Source organism: Lates calcarifer, linkage group LG19, assembly GCF_001640805.2.
Source record: "Lates calcarifer isolate ASB-BC8 linkage group LG19, TLL_Latcal_v3, whole genome shotgun sequence".
NCBI lineage: Eukaryota > Metazoa > Chordata > Actinopteri > Centropomidae > Lates > Lates calcarifer.
Genome location: NC_066851.1, coordinates 2621799 through 2643160, shown reverse-complemented (window position 1 = coordinate 2643160; position 21362 = coordinate 2621799). Strand labels below are relative to the sequence as shown.

The following is a 21362-nucleotide window of genomic DNA, read 5'->3' as shown; positions in this document are numbered from 1 at the left end:
AATATAAATGTTATGTATATATATAAATTGTGGACGTTCTTCAGGGTAGACTGCCACATTGTTCCTTTCTTGCCACCTAACAAAAATGAGTTAGAGTTCTTATGGGAAATGCAGCCAATAGACAATAAAACCAACCTTCAGGGAGGAACATTTAACATTTTATTCAGACAGACTAAATGATACAGTAAGTAGCAATAACATTAAACATTTTCACAAACTCTTTCTTTCCAACAGTCTGATGTACACCGACTCTACTGAGAAGGTACTCTACCTAGACAAACTGGTTGACCCCAACCTTAAATGCAGCCCTCCAGTTCTGACAGAGAGGTGTGGACTGAAGGGCTTTTAGATGCTTTTAGACAATTTGACAAGTGCATAATTTGAAGCCTGCTTTGGCACAATGGCCAATCTCAGTTGCCCATTGTAGAGTGGAGGTGTCAGTAGGTCATTAAAAGAGACTGGGTCTGAAGAGGACCAGAGGATAATTATACCTGGTCCAAAATGCAGTGGACTTGTACAGATGCAAACAGAATGAGACAAGCATAATCCATGTGACTACGTGATCAGAGCTGCTACGAGTTTACGCAGATCTATTCTGGTATTAGATAAACATTACTGACATAGACTTTACACAACAGAATTGGAACCTTACCCAGACCCAATTAGTCTGTACTATATACTTAAAATCCAGGTTGACTTGAGTCTTTTCTCAGTTCTTGAAAATCAAGTGGACCTTATTGTCTTTACAGGCTGTGACTGTGGGGAGCTACCAATGTGAATGAGCAGGACTATGCATGTAAAGCAGGGGCAGGAGGCTGCAGGGCAAAGGCACAGAGCTAGCTTGACCTTCCTTAGATAAATAAGGTTAAAAGAGAAAGGAAGGCGCATGGATGGAAACAGCAGGTTTGACACAAATTGATCTGTTTATAAAAATCTTTTGGGCATGAATATTAATGCCATTGCCCTGTTAGTTGCTGGTGCTGCCATTCACCACTGGGGCTGATCAGGGAACAGCTCCTGATCCCAGTGGCTGGAATTACCTTACAATGTCCCAGATCTGTCATATTGATTAATATGTCTCTGCCTACCTTATACAGTAATAACTTGCACAGACCTGTACCACAAACTCCATCTCCTAATGACTTTGTCATGGCTTTATTTTCCTCATTCTTTCTTTCACTCACCCTCTCATAAATTAATGGAACTTGTAGGAGCTCGGAGCAAAACAAATTTGGGTGTGAAATTTTGTGTTTTTAGGGCCAAGGACACTGTATTTCTGTGTTCTTGGTTCTTGTAAAATGGCAATTTTATTTTCTAGGTTATTTGACTTTCTCTACAAGCACAATTGTGAATATTGAATTGCAGGCTATATATAATATATAGACCTGTCATGTTCAATATTAATTAATAAAGCTGTCTTCATCATCAGCTTAACTACTTATTCTTCACTCCCATTTTATGCACATAACTGGAAAATGAAGCGTATTTCTTGCGTATTTCTTCAGTATGTGCCACAGGCTTGGTGAGATAAGGACTACCCCCAGGGCTTATTGGAAAATTAGTGCTAGATTATAGTCGCACTACTTGTGCCATTGTTGTTAAGTAAGTAAGCAAGTTTCCAGAGTACCTTGAAGAGACATATGTGTACACATGACTGCTGCCTCATGACTGTATGCAAACCATGCATACCATGTCCACCGTGGCTCTCCATTCTATCAACAAACAGCAATATTAAGTCAGATTGATAATGGTTTAATTGATTTTCCTCACCCCTGTGGCTGAAAGGAATTCATTTCTGTCACAGATATCACTGTTTTAAATGCTGCTGTGAGTGTTATATCAAATTAAGTTCACATATAATGAACATGGCTCCCTTCTGAGCTATCTTCTTACCCACCAAAATACAGTTCAAGATGTACTTTCAGTGGTGCATTGTCATTTTCTGTTCAGAGAGGTAAATCCATGTGCTTGCAGTAGCAGAGAGAATAATGTTTGTCTTGACTGGTTTTAATTCTGAAAATATGTTTTTGTCTATACTCACAAACCATCTGTAATATTTCCATTTGATGGAGTGGTGCAGCCAAAAATGTATATAGTTTTTGATTTGAATACTTCACTCAGTGTAAACATCATATAGCTTCAAGTTGATACATAATATACACAGATCAGTGATTAACATTTAAGTTAACCCTAACCCTAACCAGTCAGTGCTTTTAATGTTGTGGTTGCTCTGTGTTTATCATACTGGCTGTCAGTGTGGAATAGTGATTTCTAGTGATTTTCACCTTAAAACTACTAAGAGGAAGTAAAAGGTGACAACTAGATGTTAAGTGGTTCATTATCAAACATCAGTCTGCTGTATGATCTCGCCCTCTGCTGCTTCTCATTAGTGAGATCAGTGTGGAGTGGAGCTTCTCCTGGCTTCTTTCTGTGCCTATATACAATCATTTCTGCACAGGAGGCGGCAGCTGCTGATGCCAGCTGAAAATAGGCTTACTATTACACACACACACACACACACACACACACACACACACACACATGTATACACATGCACACACAGCAATATAGAGTAAACATACATACAGCAGCACACACTCATACGAAGACACATTATAACCATGCTGACTGTGGTGAACAAGACCAGATCCAGGAAAGAAGAGTAAACATGTTGTATAAGATGAATAAACCAGGAGAGTGGCAAAATGACTTTAAATTAAAGTGGACTGGTTGCTTGTGTGGTGAAATAATATAATATTTATTCCTATGCAGTAATAAGTAATAATAATAATAATAGTAACACTTATCAGTACAGTTAAGTATCAGTATGGAGTATGAAGTTGTATTCATATGTAGTATGGTAAATTATGCATGTAATGTAGTCTCACTGCATGTAGTGGATGCAAAAAGTTAGTCTGGAGCCCTGTATTAAATTTAAAGGTGCTTTTAATATTTTGTCCATCATTTACAAATAAACTGTAAATGTTGTGTTGTGTTCACTGCACTGTAGGTTACTGTATATTCTGAATTAGAAGCCCCAGTGGCAGAGAGAACCAGGCCTTTATTTGGTACAGACTTATATTAGAAACAACCCTTTGTTTCTAAATTCCCTTCCCTTCTCAGTTAATGCAAACTCAAAACTTTCTTCACCTCTACCTGTCTGACCGTTTGTTTGATTGCACTGTCTTCTAAGCACTGATAAACGTGGTGCGGTCAGATACAAGAAGCGTGAGAGAGAGAGATGGAGCCATTATTATTATACAATTTAATGCAGAGTTTGACTGTTGACTAATAGCTGACTGGAAGACTTAATTTTGCATAATCAATTAAATATACATGACAAGAGCAAACTGAGGAAAGTATAATAACTTATGTAAAACAGACATTCCTTTATCATTAAATTCAGCAAACTTTTACAAAGCTTAAAACTACTAGACATGTAAAGAAACTTGCACAGCCATGCAGTCAAACTACTGTGCAACAAAGGAGATCATTCTTCTGCTGCAGAAGACCTGGAAAAAGGAGTTGCACCTGAACTCCATCCTTTTATACAGGCTGCTTATCTACCAATTCCCAGCTCCTCCTCCCTCTTCCATGTGCAGTTTAAGCTCTTCACAGCAGCTGCCGTTCAAATATGGCATCATCAGGATTTTGTGGCTTTGTTTGAGAAGTGGACAGCATAGAATATGGGGGTAGAAAAAAGGTAGTTTGGAGAAGGTGAAGACTACAGGCCATTCTGGAGGTGAGCAGCCTAAGACTAATGCAAATTCAGACATTTCTAAAGAGCTTTCACCAAAGACTGACCAACTTGGCAGAAATGGTTAGAGGGTGATCATCGTCATGGTTACAATAAAAATATGGTCATGAATAAGGCTTAAACCTACTTAAAAAAAGAAAGACAAATGGAACTCACACTCATTCAGAACTATTGTGAAACAAAAAGGGGCAGTAATCAGCATTAGAAGGCCTTGGAAAAGGTCCTACATAGCCTAGTTATCAACCAACTGTAGGCCTCCAAAGCAGGTTAACTCTTTGAGTGCCACTCTCCATCTCCATGTTTATTTCCACAGCACTACTTCCATCAGTAAGTCATGTTAGAAGCTTCACTTTTTCCTGTATTTTCACATTAAAAGTCTTGCTACCTTCCCATCATAGACAAGTTGTTAATGTGAAAAAAATTAAGAAACGTGAAGTTCTGTTCATGGTAGCTTATATTGATCAGGTGCTCAACAAAGAAGAAATTACAGGGATTATTTAGCATTAAACTATAACATAACTCGGTTGTTGTACCAATGGAATTGTTGCTGTGTAAATGTATATTATACAACAAGTAGTTCCGACCAAGCAATCTGATAGGTCAACAAGACATTTAGAATGTGCTCAAATCAGCATGACAGCACGCTTTACTAAAAATCACTAAAAATACTACTCCGCCATATACATTTTACTTTTTTGGTAATAGTTGTATAATCGCAATGTTACATGTGCTTTAACGTCATTTGAGCACTTCAGTGATGTGGTCAGGACCAAGGTGCTGGCTTAATAGTTGTAATCGCAATGTTACACTTCAGTGATGCTTGCCTGACCACACCACTGTCATGCTCAAATGATGTTAAAGCACACCCTCTCCTCTACATTACATCACTAAATTTACCATGTGAGCTGTTGTAGAGCCTACTACAAAAGCTCCCAGTTATCCCATGGTTTCATCTCACATTTAATTTAAATTTGTTCTCTACTCTCCTCTACAGGTGACAGCTAAGGGTTTTGCTCCACTGCTCCAGTTTGCCTACACAGCCAAGCTGGTTTTAAGTCGGGAGAACATCCATGAGGTCATCCTGTGCGCTGACTTCCTGGGTGTTCACAATTTGGAGGACTCTTGCTTTCGGTTCCTTCAAGAACAGCTGCAGAATGACAGCCAACATGCCAGTAATGGCAAGCTGGAATATGACGACGACATCACGGCCAAGGATACAGTGTTTTCTGAAGCAATATCCTTGGATGATTCTGCTGAAGCAAGGCATCATGTAGCAAGCACTACGCCACTTCCCACTGACCTTCCTCAATGCCCTAAATATAGAAAATATCACTATCAGATCTGTGACAACAAGCTCAATGGAGAAAACCATCATGGCAGTGATGATGTCATTTTGGCCAATCATACCTCAGTCAGCCCTGTGAGCTCACAGCTTGCAGACAGCAGTGCTGCTCCACAAACTCTACTTACACCCTCCAGAATCAAAGAGGAACCCTTTGTGTTTGAGGAAGGAGATGAAAGCAATGGTTGCAACCCAGAGCTGTGTACTGAGGAAGTACTGGAGATGGAGCTAGAGGTAGAAGGGGTTCCAGTAGCAGCTGAGCACTCGCCAAGCCAAGGCTCACCCTCTTCCTGTCTGCGCTCCTACCTCCAGAGAGGTGGCCTGGATCTCAGCAGTGTGCCCAGCACCACCATCCAGCAGCTACTCAGCAACAGACTATCCCTCAACCACTACAGGGAACTGGTCAAGGACAGGCAGAGGGACAAGAGGGAATCTCTCGGTCAAGTGGACCTCAAGACCGGCATTGCAGATGTAATACCAGCAACACTAACTGGCATTGGTGGGAATATGGAGAGGCCAGTGTCAAAAGCCTCCTCCTCTAAACATGAAGTGGAGCTTGACAGACGGAGTGTCATTTTCTCTTCAGCAGCTGGCGAGCAGCAAATGTTGACCCATTCTTACTTGGATGAGAAATTCAGAGAAAAAGTCTCAAGCCTAAAGCAGGCGGAGCCTCTTTCCTCTGGTCGGTCATGCCTCACCACCAGCTGCCCTGTCCCCATCAAGACATCAGCCCAGTCTCCTCCCTTTGAGCCCCGAACCCAGACTTCCAGCTCCCGTTCTTCACTTTCTTACCCAGAGGATGCAGGAAGTAGTAGCTCACCTTCCAGCCTGCCCCAGTTTGACTTCTCCTCATCCCCACACTCAGGCTCCATCTCTGGACTGTCTCACTGCCTGGCTGGGGTGGTGGAGCAGAGGAACCCTCGCAGCAGAGAGGCGGTCTTCTCTCCAGGTTGCACCAATGTAAAAAGTGAACGAGGATTCAGTGCCAGTGGTGGCAATTCCAGTGATGAATCAGGTTCTTTCTCAGAGGGAGACAGTGAAAGTGGGATCTCCAGAGTCTCTGGTCTTGAGGTTAGTATGGTCCTCTATTATACTTTCTTGACCAGGATATTATTTTTATCGGAATCAAGGTAAATTCAGCTATTACTAAGACTGACCTAGCTGTGCTAAAGTTAAACTCTGCAATTCTTTCTGAACTGTCTCCACTGACCACAAGTTGCAATGGGACCACTGAATATCCCTACATTTCCCCATATTTTCATGAGTCAGTTACTTTAAATACGTCACCATTAGTAATCTCACTAAGAGCAAGTGGAATGGGATCACACAGAGAAAACAATGTCATGTCATGTCCTCTGGATACTGTATATTTACTTCTTGTTTTACTTCAGTAATGAAACCTTTAAAATGCTTATTGGTGGCCTGGTATTTTGAGTTTCCCCCACTTCTTCTGAGGACAATCTTCACAACTGAAGCTGGTCAGCTGGTCATTTGTTTACAAAAATGTAAATACATATAGGCATAGTAATTCTTGTTTACCTAAAGCCATGGGGACCCTACCAGCAAAGGCAATGTAGGTCCATCACTTAATCAGTGAGTCCACCACTTTGGTTGAGACAGAAATATCTCAATAACCACTGGATGGATTCCAGACAGTCATCGTTTCGTGCTATGAATTCTACCAACTTTGGTTTACTGACTTTTCCTCTAGTGTCACAACAGATCAAAGTTTTCACTCATTCAGTCTCAATGCCTACTAGATGGATTGGTGCAAAATTTGGTACCCACACCTATGCCTCACAGATGATGTATCCCTCTGACCTTGGTGATCTCCTGACTTTTTTCCCTGGTGCCACCATGTAGTTGACACTTCTTGAACATAGTATCGATTACCTCTAAGGATTAAACTGGCCTCTTTTTAACCTTAACTATAAAAGCACAGATTTCAGTGTTAGTGGTCTGTATCAGTGATTTTTTTTTGCTAGTGCGTTGTAGATTTACAGCTGGACTATTCTTAGACAGTTTGCATCTCAGGAGAAATGACGCAAACACTTCCAACACATACTCCCTGGAGTTAAATGAGCTGTATGGTTTCCATGGTGATGCCAAAGCACATGCAGTATCTAAAGAGATGTGAGATTAGATTCATACTCTCTCTCTCTCTCTCTCTCACTGACACACACACACACACACACGCACACACACAGGATATTAGCTTTATTAGATTTCAGTGGTTGTGGCCTCTGGCCTGTGGATGAGTCAGTGAAGATGAGCAAGTGCTGGAATGTGTTGCAGGGGTTAATGTATTGTAAGGTGTTCAGTTATTCTGAACAGACACGCTGGAACTGACAGTCAGTTGCTGCTCTCCTAACAACCATGAATATGTGCAAAATGTACTGTGTTTAGTGACACATGACTGATAAATTAGACGAAGAACCTGAAAAATTACTGGAAAAACAGGATGACAGTGCCTCTGTCCATGGGTGATGAGGGGTCACTGAATGGTTTGATGAGTATGAAAATGATGTGAATCATATGCTGTGGCCTTCACAGTAACCAGATCTCAACCCAAATGAGCACCGATGGGAGAGTTTGGACCGATGTGTCAGACAGCACTCTTCATCATGTTGACTTTTCCTTTCATTTTTTTCATTTAACTTGTCACCTGTCTGTGCTGTATTTGTTGATCAACTGTAAGCCATCTCTGTTTTTCTGGCATTTTACAACCATTCCATCTGATGCTCATATTCATATTGGTGTGTGATTATATCCTAAATGTTTTGTAGGCTGGCAGAACTCATCCTGGTTTTGAAGTTACCATTCATACCTTCTTGTTATGATGTCTTGACTTGAAGACCTGAACTTCTCTAGACATCAGCTGTATGTGTGAACAGAAATATCTGAATCAGCTGGACTGGACATAAAGATTGTATAATGCAGCAGGTCACAGTCTGGTGAATTCACAGCAGATGAGTGGATGTGTTGATAATGTTTCTATCTTCTCTCTCCTGCACACTCTACCTACACTTTCCTACTCTTCTAAAACAAATAGGACTTTGAGTTGTAGAAGAAGCTGATGTGTTATCAAATTCAATTTGGGAACGTATTTGTCAGCATATTCTCACCGAGCACTCTATCAGGGACACCATACTAATATTAAGTAGTTCCTTCCTTTCGCTGTCAGAAATTAACCTTATCCTGCTGAAAGTAGCCATTAGAAGATGGTGGCCAGAAACAGATGAACATGGTCAGCAACAACACTCAGATTGTGACATTCGAACCATGACTGGTTGGTATTAAGGGCCCAAAGTGAGTCAAGAAAACATTCCCCACCAGCCTCAGCTGCTCTTCTGTATTTTGCAGTTCTAGATTTGTTGCCAGTTTAATAACCTGCGCTCAATAAAAGAACCATCTTAAACATCATCATTAGAAATAATCTAAATACAGTGTTTACAAAGACAACTAACAACCGATGGTTTCAGTCAGAACGTTGTATATTGTTATACAATGACAAAGACTATTTCCATTCTAACTCTGTGATAATTCGCTAATATAGTACATAAAAAGTCATCACATTTTACCTTTGAAATGTCATGTAAAAATGTAACAGTGAAATATGACAGTGAAAACACAGTTATGCTAGTTACATTGTAACCCATCTACAGAGTCCAATGAATAAATGCAAAAATCTGTCTTTATTACATCCTTCAACAGTCCTTTTATCATTACGCAAATACAAAAGGGAGGTTACGTGTTGTCAACAGATTTAAACTCCAAACATTTAGAGCCCGGAGTTAAGAAGACAACCTCCTTTTGTCTCTAAGATATCTGTGAAATCAGTGCTTGCTTATTTTAAATATTGACCATACAGCTGTTATCATTCAACTATTTTTGCTGATTTAGTCTGACAAGGTAGAGAATATAAAAACAGTTTGCAGAAGCACTGATTTTATCTATAACTAACAGTGGAAATGATTCTGAGATGCCTGATAAATTTCAATTTTTACTCTACCTCTAGTGTAGGCTTCATATCACAGTGAGTGGGAATTGAAAAAAGTAATGATTTTCTTATAAATGCACAAGAAATATAAAATAATGAATGTGTTCCAATTTCAGCATTAGTCCACAGTTGATGATTTAAATGTGGGTGGCTGCGTGTCCCCTCTCTACCTGTGAGGGTGGCACTGATTAGTGGAACAATGGAATATTTCCTTACAGAACACTGCTGCCTCTGTGTCCACATAAACCATTTAAATCCACAAAACAAAAAGGCTGTGTATTTTATTCAAAATGTCATTTCCAGCCCTGACCCTTATCAGATAAGCAGTATAGATAATGAATGGATGGATTACAATTTTATAATCATGAAGTCTTTTGACATACCAAACAAAAAACAAAGAAAGGTTAAAGAAAATGAAAGTGCAGACAGTTTCACAGGAGAGATAGATCTATGCTGTGATATAAATAAAGAAGGTTCCATCACTGGATAAAGTGAAGTCCTCCGGCTCTTCCCCACAGGCAGCAGTTAACATTTCAAAGACAAAAGATGGACTCCTAGGTTTAAATGTGTGTCTCTTATCTTGGATGGAGCTGACATGCACTGGCAATGTGCAACATATATTTAGGACATTTCATTTTTATTTAGGTTATTTAGATGATACAACCATTACTAAAACACAAGCTACTGCTAATGGCTCAAACCTTCTTGAATCGCCACAGTATATTACACCAGCATGTACTGTGCTTCATTTAAACGTTGGTGCTGGCTGAGCTGGTAGAGATGAGCTGTGCTGGGAATAGTTCAACACATTGAATGCTGTCAGTGTTGAATTATTCCTGGGTTCAGCATGTTGCCAGTACACTGTAACGGCTGTGGTGTAACTGTGATCACTGTCTTTATACTCATAAATTGATTTCAGAACTCAAATGCAGTCGATCTATCTACCTGTGCTAACCTGTGTGTCTCCTACTGACAGTGTATTGTAACGCATACCACGCTGAGGCTCAAATGCACCTAGCAGGGGGTGACACTTTCAAGCTGCTGCTATAAGTACAATGGAATTTCTTTAGAGATTTTAGAGAAGAAGAATTTAGTTTTGTTCCAATTTAGTGTGTAGCTACATATGTGTATACCTATATCATATATCACTCGTGGCTGTGTGTGTACGTGTGTATGTATGTTTGTGCAGTCTGTCCCACTTCTTTGCCCTGACCCAGTTATCATGCCCATAGAGCGGACACACACACACACACACACACACCCTAGGGCTCCCTGTAGGCAGGTGAAAGGTGTCCTGTCCACATTCCCTCCACCATCTGCTACTCCTGACCCCAGATCTGGTCCCCGCAATTAGGCCAGTACTGTCAACACTCCATCTCCATTCAACTTTGCATTTTACTGGTTTTTGTTTGTTTGTTTTCCTCATTATTTAAGTATTATTTAAGTACGTAGGAAGCATGTATAAGATTAGTATTTCCAGGTTGCAATTCTTGAATATTTCTTTAGTCAAGTAGCAACTGTTGGCTGTTGATCCCCACTTGGAAATTTTGTCATTCCAGCAAACAGACTAATTGAGATTGAAAAGATGCAAACTCTGAACAAACCACCAAAATAAAAAGCAAACAAAGTCATCAAATAACAATAAAACTACAACTTTAAACTACAAAACTATTTTGAACTGACACCACGTAAACCCAGACTGACATGAAAAGCAAAGCCTGAGGTTGTACATTATAAAGACTTCTTGTTTTTACAATGTGGACTAGGAAGGATTTGGTTAGGATGTGTTTCCTTTTTTTTTTTTTTTTTTTTTTTTTTTGGTTGATATTTTGTTCCAAGAGTTCTAGAAAAAAAATAGTCTTTGACAGTTACCAAGGCAACAAGACTTAGTTTGGACCAGAGTTATCATGACGAGGGTTATACTCACAGTTATGTGCTACAATATCCTGCTTCATCAGACAGGCACCTGATGCCCATGTACAACACATACAATACTATTGATTAAAAATTCTGTGTTGTTTACTGATAGATGATACGACCATCAAACCTTCTTGAATCGCTACAGTATATTACCCCCAGCATGTACTGGCATAATGCTTCATCTAAACATTGGTGCTGTGCTGGGAATAGTTCAACACATTGAATGCTGTCAGTGTTGAATTATTCCTGGGGCTAACAGATTTTTTTTTCACTCTTTTCTCTGCATTTAAACCATGTGACCAGCACGCTGTGACGGCTGTGGTGGAACTGCGATCACTGTCTTTGCACTCATAAATTGATTTCAGAACTCTCATTCAGTTACTGTACTTCACGATAATCCTGTAAATATTAGGGTGGATATCAACCATACGCCAACAGTCAGGCATGCCCTGATCTTTATTTAACATTTGATACACTACAATTATTCTGTTAAGTTTATCCCAATGCTAATGTTGATGTGAACACCCTAAACAAGTTTTTGTTAAAACACCAGCAAGTGAGAGAATGAGCATCTCAAAGGATACACACAGTGTTAAAAATGGAAACCAGAGCACCAGAGAGAGACAGAGAGATTGGTTAGGGGATTTATGACCATCCAAGGCTCACTTTGTCATTCCAACCTTATTATGTGACTGCTGAGAGTCATGCAGCTATATATAGATGTCTATAGAGTAAAGGACAGGCAGGCAGCACCTAAACAACACACTCTCTCTCTCTCTCTCTCTCTCTCCTCTCTCTCTCTCTCTCTCTCTCTCTCTCTCTCACACACACACACACACACACGTGCCTCTCTTATCCCTTTCCTCTGTGAATGATGTCATTGCTGTATACTGGCAGCTCTGTGCTGAACACTGCTGGTATAAAGAGAAAGCACACTGCTCTGATATATAACATGGAGGAAACACAGAGTAAGAATAGTCAACACATGCAGTATTCACTTATCAGGGGCTCTAATGAATTAAACGAAGAATGTTTGAAAAGCAAGAATTCAGATACAGCCATAACCCAGTGATACTTACATAACACACTAATTACACACAATGCACTGACAAGGCAAAGTGAAGTAAGCAAGAAAACAAAGAAAGGTTCATTCACATTAGTTAATTGGATGGAATGGCTACATTAATGGATATATACAAAATGATTTAAAATGTCAATATATGCTTCCATTAGTAAATACATAAACCACAAACAATAAATGTTCAATGATACACAGCCACTAATTGAATTAAAATGCATATATATATCAATAAAGAGAGAAATAGCAAATGAGAAAGAACTTGTTAATAGACATTTCAAATTTTGAACGACTGAGGCCAACATTGCCTGAGAAACAAAGAGCTCATCCTGTGTCCTCTTTGTGTTTGTGTCAGAGCTGCTGGAATCAATAAGCAGCTTAATACTGACACCCAGTGGATTTTATACCACATTTCTCTCCATCCGTCAATTTAGGATTAAAGTTGTACCCCTGTTACAGAGTGCCAGGTGAATAAGTATTCACATCCTCTATTCAAGAAAAAGTAACAATTATGAATTACTCCAAGTGAAAGTGCTGCATTAGAAATCTTAAGTAAAAGTACAGAAGTAAAAGTATAGGATAACTGCTATAGATAATGGATGGATGGATTATGGCTTTATGATGCAGCTAGTTATTGTATTTTTGGTTGTCTAATAAAAGAAATGCCTCATAGACAGCTGTAGCATTGATCCAACATAAGATGCATTATGTTGGGTTTGTGTCTTTATAATAAAAAGCACTGTCCTTTTACCTTTGATAGATGGTCAGTTGTAACGTAATGTTAATAATATAATGCCTAACAGTATAATTACAAAGTAAGCTGTGAGTCAGTAGTTTGACAAAATAATCTTAATACAAGCTCCACATCTCATGGTCTTTATCATGAAATGGAGTTTGCTCAGGAGTTGGTGGAGCTGTCATCACATGATGTTCTGCTGATGATTTTGACTAAGAAATACTTTATAAAATGAAATAAAACCACGTGTTTCTTTTTAGGTAAAGCTGCCTTTCCCCGTGGACCAGATCACCAACCTGCCACGCAATGACTTCCAGATCCTCATCAAGATGCACAAGCTGAGCTCAGAGCAGCTGGAGTTCATCCACGACATTCGCCGCCGCAGCAAAAACCGCATCGCCGCCCAGCGCTGCCGCAAGAGGAAGCTGGACTGCATCCAGAACTTGGAGAGTGAGATCCGCAAACTGGTGCGCAAACACACACACACACACACACACACACACACACACACATACACACACACATGCATCATTTCAGTCAAACACAACAGCAACCTACTGGACATGACAGAAACATAAAAATAGTTAAAGTCATGTAACAGGTCTTTGGATGATGTAACACACCTTCTGGTGGCCATATTGGACAACTGCAGTCCTCAGTCCATTGTTTAGCAACAACTGATTGTGTACTTCTTTGACAGCAATCAGATACAACTTGTGGTGGGGGGTTAAAGGAATAAAGGATCATTCCAGTTTGTTACATCCGGGGTTTACAAACCCACTTCCTGCCTCTAGAGTGTCATACTGCACCTCCCATTATTGTGTGCACATAGTTTTCCTGTGAAATGAGAAATAATTACTGACATTTCAGGTGTGGGTAGTTTTACCTCCACATAATGAAGTGGTTTCGGTCATGTTGTAGTCACTGGCTCTTGTTTCTTACCTCACTGGATTCTCAGATCACAACGTTTTTTTTGGAGAGTTTTTGATTTTATCATACCTACCAGAAATAAATTGCTCACTGAGGAGTGTGCAGTATTTCCATCATGCTGACCTAATGATACTCTGACACTGTCTTATGAACTCAGGTGTGTGAGAAGGAGAAGCTGCTGAGCGAACGCAACCAGCTCAAGGTCTGTATGTCTGAGCTGTGGCAGAACCTCTCCTTCCTCTCCCAGCAAGTGTGCAGGGACGTCCAGGGCAGCCAGCCGCCTCCCGTCACCGCCAGCATCGACCTCACATCCATACCGCCGTCGCCTTCCTCTGACGGCGTCTTATCCCAGCCCAGGTCACCTGTGTCACAACAAAGTGAGGCTGCGTATCTGTCTGATGTGGGTCTCAGTCAGGGGGGGGAGGATAGGCAATGTGGGGTGGAGGTGTCAGGTCTGGGGCAGGAGAACACAGAGTGTCCACTGGTGCACGAATCCACTGAGGAAATATGTAGCCCCACTGTCACAGTGGATTTCTGTCAGGAAATGACTGAGAAATGCACGACAGAGGAACAGAACAGACAGAACTGTACTTAGAGTCCGGTGGCAAACAGTTTGGTCTGTGACACACTTGTCTTGTCTATAACTTGATATTTGAAGTATTTTTTTTCTTTTTTTGTAATGGATGACACAAGCATTATCTTATCAGCAATACTGTTCAACAGATATTTTTAGACTGGTATAAAACAAAAGCACTGGCAGCTTTCTCTCTCTCTCTTTCTCTGTCTATCGTCCTGACTTTTTCTTCCTGTCAGCTTCCCCAGCTCTCTCGTGCATCACGGGAGGTTAAACTCAGGAATTCCACAGAATGTTCGGTAATGTCCCTGTTAACGTGTACATGCACTTTACCTTAGAGTCCTGTCTAAACTTTTCTAATTACTTGGGTACAGAGAACTGATTTCCAGTAAACAATTTGTATCTGACCACGTCTGGCTGACTGAGGGATGTAGTTAAACATTTTGGCAGACATTCTTATTTTCTGTCTTTCTGAGAGTGAGATGAAAAGATTTATTCTACCCTCATGTCTGTGTGTTAAGTACAGAGCTTGAGTCAGAACAAGGTTAGCCTAGGTTAGCACAATGACTGAATTTGAATTTGTGATTTTTGCTAGAGTGCTGGAACTATGGTATTTCTTGACAAACCTAGCACACACTATTACTAGCAGTTATGGTGGACCTGCAGCCTCTGAATCTGTTAACACTGCTTTGATTCTTTTCACCAAGAGGGAGATGTAGCAGACAAAATCTCTGACAAGGAAATACAATTAGGAACCTAATGTCAACATATTTTCATTCCACTCTGCCACTTATAATCATGGCCTGAACAATATGATGTGAACATGGCACAAGACCTCAGAAAGCTGTGCACTGTCACTGTGCCAACATCTAGCAAACCTGCTGGTTGTTTTTTTTTTTTTTTGCTTCTGTTTGTGTACAAATTAAAGACAGGAGATGCAACATGTTAATTTGTCAGCTTTAGAGGTCTTCTTAACCAGGTCCAGACTCTATGTCTGTACTTTATACGCACGTTCTCATCTCACTCTAAAAAGGAAAACAAACATAGGCTGTATTCCCCAAAATGTTGGACTAATACTTTAGATAATTCAGTGCATGGTACAATGTCAGACAACTTACATTTTGTGATATGACTTGACATTTCAAGTGATCCAGTAACTGTTGAGTGACACAGGACTTTAAAGTAAAATGTTACCAAAGGTGTGTATTTGTAAAATTTTACATCAGATGAAATGCTCAAATGAATTCTCATTATGCAAAACTTCATTTGAAAACCTTCACTTTTACTTTCTCTTGTACTCAGATGGACGTTTCTACACATTTCTCTTCTGCCTTTTTTCATATCTGTGCTAAGAGATAGAACATTACAAAACTGAAGCACTGCCCAGTACCTCCAAGAGGTGACACCTGGCACTAATTAAGAGCAAACATGTCCAAATAGGTTAGGACCACACCAGTAACAACTTATATTTCTGCTGACTGATTTTCCAAAGCATACTGCAATGGTTTTCAGTTGATTTCTGTTTGGTATGAAAATCAATGTGGAAAAGCTGAAAGCTGCTTGAGCCTGATTATTGCATCATTTCTGCTTTTGTTGTTGTTACATACATGATGGTCAAACTGGGTGATGCTTTATTTTTACAGGTTCCTGTAGTTTCCCAAGCATTTCCTAACAAGGAGCTGAAAAGTTCCTAGAAAGAAATATGTAATTTAGTGACAGTTATAGTGGAAATGGAGACACAGTCTATTCTGTGCTCTTTCTTAGAATTTTAATTAATTGGTACTGTGACCTTTCTTTACTGAAGCAAACAAAAACAGTAAAACATAGTTATTTTCCAGACATTGTGATCTTAGCAGGTCTAATAAGGAAACACCTCTGGAAATTAAAAATTGCCTAGAGAGTTTGTCAATATATGTTACTATTGCTGTACAGAATTTCCTGCTTCTTTCTAAAAAAATTATTATTATTATTCATATACTCATTATAGAGGAACGACAGGTCCTGTTAAATTAGGTGTTCCCTGAAACTGTAACAGAAGGTTGACTTAATAAGTCTGTACATTAGAACTAAAATACTAAAATGGTAAACAAATAAGATGAATATCAGAAATGATGTATGTGAAATAAGTGATGGATCGCTCATGTGAAGCAGCTTTCCTATTTGATTTACAGTGGTTCAGAAAGTAGATGCCATCATTTTCTGCAATAATTTTGAATTGATAAAATTGCCATTTTTGCCCATCAATAACCCATAATGAAAGATGTTTTTAGAAATTTTTGCAAATTTATTAAGAATCTAAAACTGAACTCTCTCTTTGGTAAAAAGGTATTCCAAATTATAGTCAGGTGCATCCTTTTTGTTTTAATTATCCTTGAGATGAGTCTAGAATTTGATTGGAGTCCACCTGTAACAAAATGAATTGATGGGACAAACATTACAAACTGTGTCTAAGGTCTCACAGTTCACGATGCAAAACCAAGACATGAAGACCAGGGAACTCTTGGTAGGCGTACAGTGTAATGCCTATACAACAATGACGCCATCATAGTTTAGACTGCTTCCCTAGCCTCACTTTCACTATGCAATTCTGTCTACCACCTGGTGTGAAAAATGTAGGCTCAAAAGAAGTGCACCTACTACTGCAACCAGAACACAAAGAGGACTAGCTAACGGTAGTTTTCTTCAGGCAGTTGAAATGGCAGATGGTGGAACAACCAGAGTAACCAACTCTACCCAGCAAAAGAAAAAGAGCCTCGTTGTCGGAGGAGGCAAAGAAGGTGAAGAGGGAGAGTGATAGAAACCGTAGTACAACAAGAGTGAACCTCAGATAGGTCTTCACATGGAGAGAGCTATGGTTGGACTGGGACAGAAATTCAGCCCAGGACTTTTCCTCTGGGTTTGACTCTATGGATTTTTTTTTACTGTCCACCAGGATTTGTCCCGGTAGAGTCTATGGCCAGAATGACAATGGAGAGAGCTCTGGGACTGGAGAGGGCCAGTCTGCATTATTTAAGTATCAAGACCTGCCCACTTATTAATACAACAGGGTGCTTTACTCTGCCTTTATCACAGCTCTGAGATCAGGGTTTCCATGTCAAGCTGGGATTCTTGCAGTTGTCCCTTGCTTTGGACAGTAGCCAGGTTGGTAGTGGTAGCCATGTTGCTAATGCTACCACAGAAACAGTTGCCTCATCATCTGTTTTATAATCTAAGTAAATAACATGTTTGACCTTTCTAAAATGAGCAGTGATTAAACTAACTATGTTCCTTTTTACAACAACGCCAACATTAATACCACTTGGAAACACTAGGGGGAAATCTAATGCCACTGTAAATGAGCACAGAGGTTTGACAAAAGTTAAACCCTTTGATCAGAACTGCCAAACACCGTCTGGCAAACAACAGACCCTGCTCATTATCTGGCTTATACCATCCCTGTGGTGAAGCATGGTGGTGGCAGCATCAGGCTATGAGGGAGCTTCTCAGCAGCAGGGACAGGTAGACTGGTCAGAACTGAAGGAAGAATGAATGCAGCCAAATACAGAGAGGTCGCTACTCCAGAGTGAACATGACCTGAGACTGGGGAGACAGTTCATCTCTCAGCACAACAATGACCTGAAGACAACACTGGACTGTCTTCAGGACACTTTCCCTGAGTGACTCAGCCAAAACCCAGACTTTAAACCCCACAGAACGTCTGTGGAGAGACCTGATGATGACAGTTCACAGACACTTCCCATCCAATCTGACAGAGCTTTAGAGGATCTTTCAGAAAGAATGAGATACACTGCCCAAATCCAGTGTGGAACTTGAAGAGACTTGCCCAAGAGGACTTGAAGCTGTAACTGCTGCGAAAGGAGCTTCTACAGAATACTGATATAAGGGTCTCAATACTAAAGAGTACATGAGAGAGTTCAGTTTTTTATTTTACCAAAAATTTGTGAAAACATGTTTTCATATGGTCAGTATAGATTATTGAGTGTATACTGATGGGCAAAAATGGCAATTTTATCTGTTTCAAATTAATTCTACAACACAATAAAGTGTGCAAAAAGAACTGAATACTTTCTGAAGCTACTATACATAATATATATTATTCTATAGTGAAATGAATGGAAACCAATACCTGCCTGGAGAGTAGGAAAAAAAGATACTCAAATCTAAAATACTATGTTATGCTTTGGAAAATTGAAGGTAGTAATGTTAAGTATACATGATCCATTTTAAATGGGGTAAATCTTAAACACACTGGTCTGGTCATTTAAACTACAGATTAAACAAATCATAAGTGCTCTTTTTGACCCATGTATTTATTGTCTTAAAAGTAGTAAGAATTTAGTGTTTGTACTTATGGCAATCATGTATTTAGCTACACTGTTCTTGTATTATAGATAAGACAAGTATCCCTACTGAAAGTATTTAGTATAGTATGTTGGTGTAAGACACCTACATTTTCAAACTGAAAAATCACATGTAAATTTGTTCAAATCCTAAGCAAAACGATCTGGTCCTACTTACAAATCGGTATCCCTAATAGTGTATGGTATGAAGTTCAAAGTTCCAAACAAACACACTGGCGCATTATTGATTTAGGGAGATGCCAAATTCATCTGCTGTTGAAAAGTCAATGGAGAGGCACGTGGCAGGGGTGAGTGCTGCTGCCGTCTGCTCTGTTGCTGCCCAACACTCTGTCAGCTTCACAGTGGAGCATGTCCGAGGCATCTGAATTTATTCTTTTATCCATCAGGGTTCACCTTTAGCGGAAGAAGGTCAAACTAGAAATTTAAACAGCAGTTCACATTTCACTGCGCTTGATTTTTCAAAAATTGGTTAATGAGCCTATAAATAAAGAGCTGCTATTTCTTTGTCTCATTTTGTAAATGTAAAGCTATTCGTTTTGAAAAGATTGGGATATTTAAAACCAGGTGGATCAGTCAGTAATCAGCAGCTTGACCATGTTAGTTCTGGAAGGAAAAGAACTGATCGTCACCACAGTGCTAACAATGTCTCTGATCTCACCCATGATATCAACACAGGACTCTGTTAGCCAGTGATCATCTGTTTAGAATGTACTAAATGCTCAGAGAACACTGAAGAACACTGCTCAGCTGATTTTCATAGACTTTCATTTCTTAATGTGAACTTGTTCATTTATTTATTTGGACTCTTGTTTGGGGGTGGGGGTTTGGGGTGCGGGTGAGGGAGGGTGGGGGTGCATAGAGGAAATTGCATAGATGTAAAATGTAGGTCGCTACCCTTTCTTTGAATGGATTTGTTGATGGCTGTATTTTGTTATTGTTGACAATTTGATGATAAAATAAGTCTTGATTTACAAGTCACACATGTACTTAACTTAAGTTGTATTAATATTTTAACTTAAAGGGGAGTGAGTATGTTTACAACTTTGTGGATAATCTCTTCTTCTTGTTTTGTAAAGATATGATTAAGACCTGAGAATTAATTTGAATAGACAAGCTGATAAAGCAAATTGTTTTTTTTTTTTTTTGTTTTTTTTTTATAGGCATAAGATAAAAGTGTTGATGACTTTGGGAGAAAAATAAGAATCGGACAAGTGCAGCTACAATTTCTTGCCTTAGAGGTTACAGAGGCCAAACTATCCAGTAAAGGAACAAAGGAATTAATTCAATAGAAAGTACACTGCAGCTTAAAGAAACTGTGTCGGTTCATCAGTGTCGTAAAAATCATGGACGTGGCCCCTTCTGACCCCCACTGTATTTATCTGACGGAAAGAGAACCAGTGATACTTTATTTGAGACGTTTTCTTTCATTATTCATGAAGTTTCCTTTTGGGACAAATAGTGAAATGAACAGAGTCCATCTCCGCCTCTGTACATATGGAAACCCAAAGTGTTCGATATCAAATAAATAAATGAAATGACACAAAATACATAATATTAGTATATAATCAGGCAAAATATGCAATATAACACAGATGAATAAATGCCCATGAAATGATTCTGTGCCTCATTTTGACGTTTTAAACACGTCCATGCTAAAATTCTAATGAAACACATGTTGTTTTAGTGGAATGATGCACGTCAGAGATGTGGAAACATTTAATATACTAAAGTTGGTTGCTCTGCATTTTTTAGAGGTTCAACTCAGACACAACATGGACACAATATTCCACATTTATGGAGCAAGTTTAGTCCAAAGATGTTACAATTTGAGAAATGGCCGAGAGGCAAGTGAGGTTTTTTTCCTTTCTTTTTTTAGAATTCACCTGCCTGCTCTCAGAGGTGAGTGATTTTTTATTTTTTTTATTTGTAATCCTCATGCACTAGCACCCAGTAGAGATGGGATTATTGTCGTTTCTTTCTTTTGGCCAGAAATATATTTTAATCTGCAAAGACTGTTTGCCAGAGAGGCTATAGAGAGTCAGGTGAGGTTACATAAAGACAGCAGGTTGTGGTGGATGGATGGGACTCACAGGACTCAGACTCTCAGCAGACTGGGGTTGGACTCCTGTCTTGATTATTGACTCAGTTAAGTCATTGTTTTCTTTTGAAATCTTTCTGCCATAAAGCCTCGAAGATTAAAAAGTAAGAAAGAAAGAAAAGAATATAATGAGTTACTTAGTCTACAGATAAATTAGATAAATTATTCCAACTCCAGTCTTCTGGGTGACAGCCCTGTGTTTAACTCATTCACCCATCATTCCCGCTCTAACAGTAGACTCTTCAGATTTCCTCACCTGACGTCCTAAAGCCTCTCTGGCAGACAGCCTTACAGATTAAAATATAAAAAAAAAAAATAATATACACTTGTAACACATAATGTACTTTTAAGATGCATGAAGAATATGAATGTATGTGAAAAAAATAAACACTTGCCTCTTTTAATCAGGGATTAAAATAGAAATGATGACTTTTCCCTCATCCATACATATAACAGCAACTGTATCAGTATCTGGTTGTATTAGTTGACTAGTTAGCATGGAGCATATGTAACACCACTGCAGTTTGAGATCAAAATGGTGATGATAGAATTTAAAGGATTACACT

The 21362-nt window shown here is 39.4% G+C and overlaps 1 protein-coding gene across 1 annotated transcript in view; it reads left to right on the top strand.

The window, feature by feature from the left end:
* Positions 1–19717, top strand: part of LOC108897883 (transcription regulator protein BACH2) — a 40677-nt gene extending 20960 nt beyond the window's left edge. Inside the window, exons 3-5 of the mRNA XM_018697684.2 lie at positions 4752–6170; positions 13094–13300; positions 13921–19717. Of these exons, the coding sequence (XP_018553200.1) occupies positions 4752–6170; positions 13094–13300; positions 13921–14358 (2064 nt within the window). The 3' untranslated portion in view covers positions 14359–19717. The remainder of the gene's footprint in view (positions 1–4751; positions 6171–13093; positions 13301–13920) is intronic.
* The last annotated feature ends 1645 nt before the right edge of the window (positions 19718–21362 follow it).